Genomic DNA, 11,741 nt, shown 5'->3' on the forward strand with positions numbered 1-11,741 from the left:
CGAACCTGCGACCTTTCGGTTACAAGCCCACTGTGCTACACTCCTCCGTAACGCTGTACAAGTTAATGTTTTTTAACGTAGCCTAATTGTTGAGGATTTCTGAATGGTTTGATGAGCGGGTCGTGAACAGTTCGTTCGATTGCCGGAGGTTTTAAAGGATTCCACCCAGTGCCTTCTCTCGTGAACTTTCTTTCTGCGCTTATAGGCTACTACAGATTAATTGCAGATCCATTTAAACCTTAAAGCTGGTCGAGTAAAAGCCCTCATTCACCAAACAAATCGCAAAGCCAGACCTGCATACTTTGCGTAATTGTGCACGACACAGAATCGATTGCGACATGCTTGGAATATGTACATAGACTTGGTTTAAATGTTTGCAAGATAAGCGGGTTAGGGGCCACGAAGGAAAGGTACATGGGAACTTTTCCGTGGGGCCTGTGGTCACAAATAACAGGGGAAAGAATTCCGGTGGACCTACAGGAGGAGGTTACTGAATAACGCTACGGTATGAATCGTTTGAGGCTGGGCTGGAACTGGAGTAGGTGGATGATAACTGGAGGGTGGGAGGGAGAAAAAAAGGAGAGAGAAAAAAATCACCCAGAGGGACTGATAGTTTACCGGCACGATCTGAAAAGAGAAGTCTGCATGTAGCACTGGTAAACCAAAGGAAACGCATTTAAATTCACAAATTATTCAGTAATAATTCCAAATGGTTGCTCTGCCATTTTTAGTAACGAACGGGAACAAATTATTTGGCAGAGCAATAAACTGGATGCCTGTACCGTTTTTTTAGTTCACAAATCGATGACAGAAACGTAGTATAGTATAGGAGCGCAGTTATCTTCATTTAGCCGTTTCTTTTTGGAGGGTGCTCTCATCGGCATTAAAACGAAGAGGAACGGTGGACAGGTAAGCGCCCCCCTTGCTGTTTAACATATTTAATTGCGGACTGTCCACTTTCTGTTATTTCTATTTTTGAGCTTATATATAAAGTTGAACAACTCAAAAACTAGTCTACTTGGTTCGAAAAACCATACGACAGAACCATAATGCTATATTGGTCAGTGTAAAGCTCTTGATAAGAAAATATTCAGAGATACTTTAAAATGCTTAATTTCTAAATCATCATTTTTATTGCGATTTTGTAATGATTTTCATTCCGGCATTTTATTTATGAAATACTCCAGAAACGAATCAGGATATTTATTCGTCTCAAAAGCTATTTTATATTTCTTTGTTGATGGTCTGTTCGTGATAGAGCGTACTCTTACGGGACCTTGAAAGGACTTGAAAATTCCCTGTAATCCACGTAAGTGCATTAAACTTGTACATTGCACGCTTTAGTAATTAACTAAAGATGTATGCTACTAATGGTTACTAATAGTTGTATTTATTATAAATTAATAAAATACCAAAATATCCAGAGCCTGACAGGGCTGCTAAGGAAGGCATGAATATCGCCATGTCCCCGGACAAAGCGTTCATTATGGCTGGAGAAGGTGACGGTGACAACCTGGGGGTTGGGCACGTGCTGGCATATTCCACAAAGGCGGTGCGAGCCAAATCACCCCTGGGGATGCAGCAGTCCCACCACAACACTCGCGCATCAATTAGCCGCCCTATGCAGAAAAAAAACGACGTGACTCAGAGTGGACAAGGGATCGGGCCTGCGCACAGAGTGGCCATGGATCAACTTCGTCACAGACCAGTCGTCTGACTGAGAATGGTTATCAGCCCACACAGGCTGCCATTGTCGCTGTGATTCACAGCTTCGGTTACATAACCCTCAACAGACTGCGCTCTTGCGATAGCGGCGCTTTAAATTCAGCATTTAAGTTTAAGTGTTGTGACTCAGATATTCTGTAACATCTGTCACATCATACACGTCGTAGCATTTCTCAAATAGAACTCATGGGAAGCCTTCAATTACTAGCAAAGGGGGATTTTACAATCTTAGTAGAACTAAAAATAATAAATATAAATAATAAAAATAAATAATGATATGATTAGTACAGTTATGGCTGTCATACTGTTATTATTCATGGTAACAATGTAACAGCATTATTACAAACAACGTCGTCGATATTAATAACGATTTTAATAAATAAAAAGTATGTTGTTTTCCTTTTCTTCTATGTGATGACTCACACCAGACTGAATAATTGTACACCTGTTAAACCTTGGGCATTCTGGCAACTGGTCTGATCTAGCCTTTGTTTGACTTTAATATTTAGCTTTAGGTATTTATGGAGACACTGGGCAGGTCAGAGGTAGATATTATGAGATGTCTTTTGTTTCGCATTACTCATACAGCTCACCTGAATCTGTCATGGGAAGGGCCCTAAGCCTCATATTTGCCTATCATGGAAGGATTTTATAATTTCATCACACGCTGCATACATAACTGTGAAGGACCCGTTTTCTAATCCGACCTGTTGCCTTAATTTGTATTGTATGCATTTTATATTTACATAGCCATGTGCAGACACTTTTATCCAAAACATCTTATACAGCCAGCAAGCTTTTAAAAACGTATATCCAATGCTATTTCTACAGATTTATACTGCAGTTCATTTACCTTATTCAAGCGTACAATGGCAATGGCCTGCATGGGATTCAAACCTGCAACTACCGAGTTACATGACCAGCTCCCTTAACTATTACACTACAGTACTGCCGCATGGAAGTCACATTTTTCAATGGACATGCGTGCTGTGACGGCAGATTAGGGCAATTTACACACTTTACAGCATGTCAGAAAAAACCGTACGGACACAAACCCTATCACTGATTACCAGGACGTGCCTGACAAGCCCTTGCCCTTCACTGCCATTTACTGCTGTTCACCTCTGTTATAAATGTATTGATTTTCAGTGCAGCAGGGGAAAAGGCTACACGTTCTGTTCTGGAGTTTAAAGTACATCGTTATTAACTTGGCCCACAGAAAGCAGCTGAGAACGCGGACGGTACGTGTTTTAAGAGAACAGACGGTTTTCCTGTGGAGAAATTGCCGTTACGCTGATTTTTGTTTGCTCAGATTTGTCTCTTGTTCTGTCACGCTCTGCCAAATTGATTCTCTCCTCTCTGTCTCTTGTGTCATTCACCTTTCAGTTATTAGATTGCTATGCCTTCTGACTCTCCCAAATGCTATGCACTCTGACTGACCCTTCGGTCTGTGTGTGTGTGTGTGTATGCATGTGGATATGTGTGCATGTGTGTGTGTGTGTGTGTGTGTGTATGTGTCTTACACAGCAGTCACTGGTGACCATGGACCGCACACTCCCCCTGGCGCTGCTGCCTTCATTCACAGCCTCCCTGTGGTCTCTGCCCGGTGTCCGAGCAACCAACAGCACCCCCTACGGGTGCAGCCCCGCTGTCAGCGTCCTGCACTACAACCTGTGCGACCTGGACGCGGTCTGGGGCGTGGTGGTGGAGGCGCTGGCGGCGGCGGGCGCAGTGACGGCCTTCATCCTGCTGGTGGTGCTGGTGGCCAGCCTGCCGTTCGTGACGGTGGAGGGGCGGAGGAGCGCGGTGGGGCTGCAGGCGGGCCTGCTGGTGTGCACGCTGGGCCTGTTCGGCCTGGCCTTCGCCTTCATCGTGGGCCGCGACTTCGCCGTCTGCGTGGCCCGCCGCTTCCTGTTCGGCGTGCTGTTCGCCGGCTGCTTCTCCTGCCTGCTGGCGCACGCCGTGGGCCTGAACGCGCTGGCGCGGCGCGGGCGCGGCTACCGCGGCTGGCAGCTGTGCCTGGCGGCGCTGGGGCTCTGGGCCGTGGAGGCCATCGTCAACACGCTGTGGCTGGTGGTCACGGTGGCGCGCTACCCAATCAGCTCCCCCGAGGAGCCCGTGCCCTGCGCGGTCACCAACCCGGACTTCGCCATGGCGCTCATCTACGTCATGGTCCTGCTGCTGGCCGTGCCGGTGGCGGCGGCGGCGGCGCTGGGCGGCGGGCATGCCGAGTGGCGCCGCCCCGCCGCCTTCATACTGCTCACCGGCGTCCTCTCCGCGGGCATCTGGGTGGCGTGGGTCGTCATGTACGTGTACGGCAACCGGGCGCACGGCGGGCCCGGCTGGGACGACCCCGCCCTGGCCATCGCCCTGGTGACCAACGGCTGGGTGTTCCTGGCGCTCTACGTCATCCCCGAGGTGGCCGCCCTGCAGGGGGACAGCAAGGACCCAGAGACCCCGGAGGGGGACAGCTACCCCCCGGAGCGGGTGGGGTACGAGACCATCCTGAACGGGCAGAAGGACCAGAGCTCGCACAATGTGTACGTGGAGAACAAAGGCTTCACCATGGACGAGCCCAACACAGGTAGGAACACACGTCACCTACCAGGCTCAGCTGCATGCGTGTACAAGACACACGTGCGTGTACAGTGTGCATATACAGTAGGTACGAGAAAGTACACACTGTCCGTGTAGCCGCGAAGTCCTCGGCTCTGAGAACGCAAGGTCACGGTCTTCACTCTGATACCCGAAGCCCAAATTTAAATGACAGATCCAGGCCCTCAGGTTTTCGTAGGGGAAGAAAAGAATGAAAAGAATTGCACAAAATTGGCATCCGTAACGTGTATGCACCTATACATGCACGTATGTATTTATGTGTGTACGCATATAGTGTGTACGTATGTTTGTATGTATGAAGTGTCAGAAGGTGAGAAAAATAACCTTCTCGTAACTCTGATGAATACAGTCAAAGAAACAGTGATTGCAGAGCTCACAGAAGTTGCCGCAGTGAATTTCAGCAGTGCAGAGAGAAACACGTCCGCGATATAACCGGGCCCGGCGTTCGATCAGGGAAGGGTTCCAGCGGGCAGCGGCGTCTGCCCTTCCGTCTGAACAGGAGCCAACGTTCCGGTCCCAGGGAAAAAAACCGAGCGGACGCGAAACCCGTGAATCGATTGTCTGAGGTCCCATTTTGACGAGGCAGCCCGAAACAGCCTTTTAATAGCTGTCAGCGATACGCCCGCTGCCCCGATGCTGGCTGTCTCCGGGAGATGGGGGGGGGGGGGGGGCGAGAATCCCCCGGAACAGGGCGGAGAACGCGAGCGCTAGCCCGTCGGCTGGCGCTCTGTCTCAGGCACAGTTACACATATTTGCTTGCTCTCCGGAATTTGATCCGAGGTTCGGGAGCATTAAGCTAGACTTACTCCTCCCATAAGAGCATCCGAGAGACAAGAGAGCTGTAAGAGAGAGCGAGAGAGGGAGAGAGGGAGAGGGAAGGACACACAGCTGTAAGAGAGGGTGAGAAAAGACACAGCTATAAGAGAGTGAGAGAGGGAGAGATGCGAGAGACAGAGAGCTGTAAGAGGGAGAGAGAGAGAGAGAGAGAGAGAGACAGAGAGAGGGAGGAACACAGTTGTAAGAGAATGAGAGAGACAGAGGAGTCAGAGATGAAATGAGAAACAGCAGAGAGGATATGTGAGTGACAGAGGATGTCAGGGATAGTTATAGAGTTGGAGGGAAACTGGAAAAGAGTGAGAGATTGACACGGACAGACAGATGTACAGTAGATTGAATTTGTCCAAAAGAGAGTCAGAGAATTACTATTCTTTTGTGCAATGCCCAGTGCCTTATTTTCTCCCCCCTGGTTTAACGGATGCAGACTGTCATCGGTTGGCTTGCGTAGTGGCCACACAACCCCAGGAAGAATCCCCCGTCTCCACAAACCTGTTTGATGCATCATTTAAACCAGGAGAACTAGACTCAGCCCCAGGAGATGTACGCGGGAACATCACGAGCCCTTGCCACTGGCTTGTCCAGCTTGTTAATAGTTCTTACGCAATTACAGCCCGCAGTATACCGCAGTGCATCTGCAGCATGGGGCCCAGATGCAATTGATGTCAAGAGCAATCCACGAAGTTAGAATGCAATCCAGTAAATAGCTCTCGCTTTTCTGGCTACAGAAAGCCACGTTGCGCCTACTGGCCACAGGGTCGTTATCGCTCCGATCCAGACTGACTTACATCATCGTACGAGTCATAAGACGCATGTACAAAAAACACCCACAACTCAAACAAGGCGTCACTGTAAGAATATGATTTTTTAAAAAGCAGATTCTGTCTTTATCGTGTACGAGTGCTGGACTGAAGGGGAAATATTAATTAACACTGATCATGTTAATTACACAGAGGATCAAAATGAGCCTCATATGCATTATAAGCGATATGGTCATGCCTCACAGAACAAACCTGGGGCTGTGTTTATCTCCTAATCTCGCCATGCGCATCATTCAACGCTTCAGTGTTCTGATTTATTGTGAAAGAATGAGAATTGTCAAAAATAACGCGCATGTTGAACAGCCCCATACGTCCCAAAGAGATCATTAACTCAAGATGAGAGCTGAAAACCAGTCACACCCATCTTTTACAAAGGACCCTGTACCTAATTAAGCCAGGACATCTGATCCTGTCTGCACTAATTTGCCAGCTGTGGACAGAGGAACACACACAATGACAGAGTAAATCAGGGACAGAGGCCCCCAGCGCATACCAGAGGTCATTGGAAATGAATTCCTATACGAGTTACACACGTGTGTGCTGCATGTTAACATACATTAGTGTGCACTGAATACTCTGCTCTGTGGTGATATTGCACGTTGTCATTCCTATACGGGTTACACATGTACGTGCTGCATGTTAACATACATTAGTGTGCACTGAATACTCTGCTCTGTGGTGATATTGCACGTTGTCATTCCTATACGAGTTACACACGTGTGTGCTGCATGTTGACATACATTAGTGTACACTGAATACTCTGCTCTGTGGTGATATTGCACGTTGAGTTACGCTGTTCAATAAAGGCGGTGCGGTTAGCAGCAGGGCAGGAAGAGTGTGGGTGGAGTGTGTGGGTGTGGAGCGCTTTGCTTGTAGCTGGTCTCTTCGTTCTGCTGATCATTGTGGCGGGCGGCGTGCTTCCCTTCCCCGCCCCGCCAACCCGTCCTCTCTCCCGCAGCGGGCAGGCCCGTGTCCCCCTACAGCGGCTACAACGGGCAGATACGGGGCTGCGTGTACCAGCCCACCGAGCTGGCCCTCATCACCAAGGGCCTGAGCAGCGTGAGTGAGACGCACGCGCGCACACACACGCGCACACGCGCGCATGCACGCACGCACGCACAAGCATACTCACACACACACACACACACACATACAAACACGCACACACGCACGCACAAGCATACTCACACACACACACACGCATGCACAAGCATACTCACACATGCACACACATATACAAACACGCACACACACTCACACACACACACACACATACAAACACGCACACACGCGCACAAACACGCACACACGCACGCACAAACACGCACACACGCGCGCACAAGCATACTTACACACGCACACACATACAAACAAGCACACACACACACACACACACATACAAACAAGCACACACACACGCACACACGCACGCACAAGCATACTCACACACACACACATACAAACACGCACACACACACACACACACACACATACAAACACACACACACGCGCGCACACACACGCACGCACGCACGCACAAGCATACTCACACACACACGCACATACAAACACACACGCACGCACGCACAAGCATACTCACACACACACGCACACACACACGCACACACGCACGCACAAGCATACTCACACACACGCACACACAAGCGTACTCACACACACACACACATACAAACACGCACACACACACGCACACACACGCACACACGCACGCACGCACGCACGCACGCACGCACACACACTCACACACACACACACACACACACATACAAACACGCACACACGCACACACATACAAACACGCGCACACACACACACACACATACAAACACACACACACGCACGCACAAGCATACTCACACACGCACACACATACAAACACGCACACACACACACAAGGACACATGCAAACAGTCACACACACACACACACACACACACACACACAAGGACACATGCAAACAGGCACACACACACACACACACAAGGACACATGCAAACACGCACGCACAAACAGGCACACATGCACACAAAGACACCCATTCACATGTTCATAAGAGATACTGCACTATACAGCGTGCGAAGCAGACACAAATCAGACACTGTGCTGTAGCATACATGCAAACTCACATCAAAGCTGCATCAAGCGCATAAAGAACCCTTTACTGCAGTATACAGGACGCATGCACATCAAAGACATAGAGCAATCACACACACACACACACACACACACACACACACACACACACACACACACACACACACACACACACACACACACACACACACACATACACACCCACACATTGAAGACAATGTTATGCACGTTCACATCAAAGATATCGTATTGTAATCAAATCATGAATATAAACCTGTACTGCAATGATATTATTCTGTTGTTTACACACATCAAAAGTACTGTGCACTGTAGGATCATCAAAGAAGGTACACGCCAAAAAGATACTGCACATTATGCACCCATACACACACATCAACGCACACTGCATACAATATGCTTTGCACACAAAGCATATGGCTATACGCCTCTTATTGTTAAACATAATATCTGCACCTGTGAATCACAAGGAAGGATAGTTGCAGGATAATTATTGATGAACCTTACTAATGTAATTTATTTACTGCTGTGTGGGGGGGACACTACAGAGGATGGACAATTCCCGTGAATCGGGTCCCCCCTGGGTCACCTCCGCGTCCCTCCCCCAGTCCAGCTGGAGCTACACAGCACGGCCAGACGAGAGACGTCCTGTCCCAGGACAGTCCCATGGGGGTGTAAGTTTTGTAACCCGCAACACCCCCCCCGCACTTGCACTATCATTTTACAAACCCTGTCACGTGCCATATGCACACACTGTATTCCTGCCATACCCCCCCCCCCCATCTCAGTACGAAATTGTAAAACACGGCAAGTCTCTTTCTCTCGCTATCACTCTCTCTCCCTGTCTGTCTTCTCTCCTCCTCCTCTCTCTCTGTCTCTCTCCCCTTAACTGCTGTCACAGTTCAGTAAGTAATGCCAGTCAGTTTGTCTTGAAAGGTTCTTTGCCTTCCTCCCTCAGCACATGGCTAAAATGGCGGAGCTTCACTTTCAAACCCCGCCCCTTTCTCGTCCTACAGGGGAACGGCTTGCAGGTGCGGCCTATGTGGTGAAGCCGGCTCCAGGCTCCGGCTGCGGAACACGGGTGCCGCTTTTCGGTTTCCCCTCCCTGTATCTCCCCCTCGTCCCGTGGTGCAATTGTCGCTGTGCGTGGACACGGACACGCGCTGTGGGTGTCGGCAGTGGAGGCCATGGGACCCTGACTGTCAGTGGGGGGGGGGAGGAGGAATGTCTGCTCAACAGTCACTGCTACGGTCAAGACACAAAGCCCCCCCCCCCCCCCCCGAAGCTCCCCCACACACACACACATCAATGACCATTGTACCAGAGGACAGTGACCCTACATATTCAGTGACCCTACATATTCTACCAATGATAGTAAAATAGGAACCGGTGTAACATACATGCCTACATATACAATATTCTGACACTAGAGAATGAGGGATTTAATCTGTGTCAGGTTGCAGTGTGAATTAGCAAACTCCTGCAAGCATACGCAAGTGCACGGGGCACACACTTTACTGTAGCAGTCCCAGAGAGTAAAGCCAGGTGTATACTTTATACGAAGGTAAACCCAGCCAAAATCGAACCAGAGCCGAACAGGGCGCTACATGCAAACGTGTGTATGGTCATTGCAGCTTCAAACCGTTCCTTTACTGACACCCCTCGACAGTGAACAGCGCAGATTCAGATTCTGTAATTGTGATAACCATGGGGAGCATGGAAGCGGAAACGTTTTCTGCTCTAAGCGCAGAAACCAACAATGAGTTGATGATGACGAACTTCAGCAAATGAAAGAGGACAATTTAGAAGCCGCTGTAGTTTATTTAGCATTGCAAGAGAAAAGAAAAAGAGAAGGTGGTGTGTTTGCCCGCCCAATCAAATGAGCATACAGGATGAAGGGTATGCTATTTTCAGGAAACAGGTGAGATGATTTCCCAGAAGGCAATGAGGCCATCCATGTGATATTTTAAGCCGCTTGCAGGCAATCTCCGCATTTACAGTGGTATGCAAATCTCTCGGTTAGCTCGCCCAGGAGGCAGGTGCGCACCGCAGTGGCCAAAGTCAGTGAGTTTTGTTTTCTCTGCAAACGCGTCATCATACGTCATTTAGTTTGTGCAACAAACTCGCTAAAGTTAGCTTCCGCAGCAAGTATACACGCAGCCTAAGAGCGAAGAAACTGATGAAGGAACAGAGAAGAGAGAAATGTGAATGAAAGATGAAGGGAATGCATTCAGCTGTCAGAGAGGTGTTGAAGTCTTCTAGTTCACAGCACCACGGTGTTCTCCCTCCCTTAAACTAACTCTGCATTGAACTTTGAACTTTGAACTTTTAAAGTGGAACTTTCAGCAGCTGGGCAGGTGATGTACTTCCTGTTTCAGCAAAGCTGCGGGCCCAGTAAGGCCCGTGTTGAAGTTCAGAAGCCATGTTTGGTGAACTTTTATCTTTGAACTTGAACCAGGCAAATTTAAAGCTTAATGTATGTGTGTGTTTGTGCATATATGCACACACACATATATATGTACAGTGCCATGAAAAAGTATTTGCCCCGTTCCTGATTTCCTCAATTATTTCCTATTTGTTACACTGAATGGTTTCAGATCTTTAGACAAAAAGTAATATTAGACAAAGGAAAAATTTCATTTATTTAATGAAAAAAGTTATAGAACGCTCATATCACCCTTGTGAAAATGTAATTGCTTAGTTACTCAATTAAACAATTAACCAAAATTTCATTGATAATTAGATTCAGCTGATTGCACACAGCCAGGCTTGATTGCAACCAGCCCTGTTGAGTCTAAACCTCACTCATATTTAACCTTACCATCACAGTGAAGTAGTCACCACAAAGTTTCTACAAGCACACTATGCCATGATCAAAGGAAATTACAGAAGAGATGAGGAGAAAAAATTAAATATATCAATATGGAAAGGGTTACAAAGCTGTTTCTAAGGCCCTGGGACTTGACCAAACCACAGTGAAAGCTATCATCTCCAAATGGAGAACAGTGGTGAATCTTCCCAGGAGCGGCCTGCCTGACAAAATGTCTACAAGGGTGTAGCAACTTATCCAGGAAGCCTCAAAGATCCCAGGAAAACATCCAAAGAACGGTAGGCCTCTTTAGCCTCAGCTAAGGTCAGTGTTCATGACACCACAATAAGAGACTGGGCAAAAATGGGATTCATTGGGAGAGTATCAAGGTGTAAACCACTGCGAACCAAGAGAAGCATCAATGCTTGTCTGACACTTGCAAAAAAGCACCTGGATGATCCCCAAGCGTTTTGGGATAACGTTCTATGGACAGATGAATGAAAAGTGGAACTTTTTAGATGACATGGGTCACATTATGTCTGGCATAATGCAAATATAGTGTTCCGCACTAAGAACATCACACCAGCAGTCAAACATAATTGTGGTTGTGTGATGGTGTAGGGATGCATTGTTGCCTCCAGACCTATACCACTTGCCATTATTGAAGGAACCATGAATTTTTCTTTACCAGAGCAGTTTGTGCTGAAAAACCTTTGAATTTGTAAGAATTAAAGCAGTAAAGAAAAGTGGGCTTAAAAATGATCAAATTACAGGAAGTATAGCACAGTTTGGTTGCAGTTAGT

General features: G+C 48.0%; 1 protein-coding gene across 9 annotated transcripts; it reads left to right on the forward strand.

The window, feature by feature from the left end:
- Positions 1 to 243: 243 nt before the first annotated feature.
- LOC118216191 (G-protein coupled receptor family C group 5 member C-like) lies at positions 244 to 10,725 on the forward strand. Of its 9 annotated transcripts, none has more exons than XM_035397260.1 (7): positions 513 to 909; positions 1,259 to 1,309; positions 2,875 to 2,966; positions 3,253 to 4,309; positions 6,955 to 7,055; positions 8,678 to 8,803; positions 9,146 to 10,725. In XM_035397260.1, exons 4-7 carry the CDS (start codon positions 3,268 to 3,270, stop codon positions 9,176 to 9,178), a joined length of 1,302 nt encoding a protein of 433 aa, XP_035253151.1. In that variant the 5' UTR covers positions 513 to 909; positions 1,259 to 1,309; positions 2,875 to 2,966; positions 3,253 to 3,267; the 3' UTR covers positions 9,179 to 10,725. The 9 variants fall into 9 exon arrangements, with proteins under 9 accessions (XP_035253155.1, XP_035253151.1, XP_035253153.1 ...); XM_035397262.1 differs by having other exon boundaries at positions 2,945 to 3,013; XM_035397259.1 differs by lacking the exon at positions 2,875 to 2,966.
- The last annotated feature ends 1,016 nt before the right edge of the window (positions 10,726 to 11,741 follow it).

Source organism: Anguilla anguilla, chromosome 17 (genome assembly GCF_013347855.1).
Source record: "Anguilla anguilla isolate fAngAng1 chromosome 17, fAngAng1.pri, whole genome shotgun sequence".
NCBI lineage: Eukaryota > Metazoa > Chordata > Actinopteri > Anguilliformes > Anguillidae > Anguilla > Anguilla anguilla.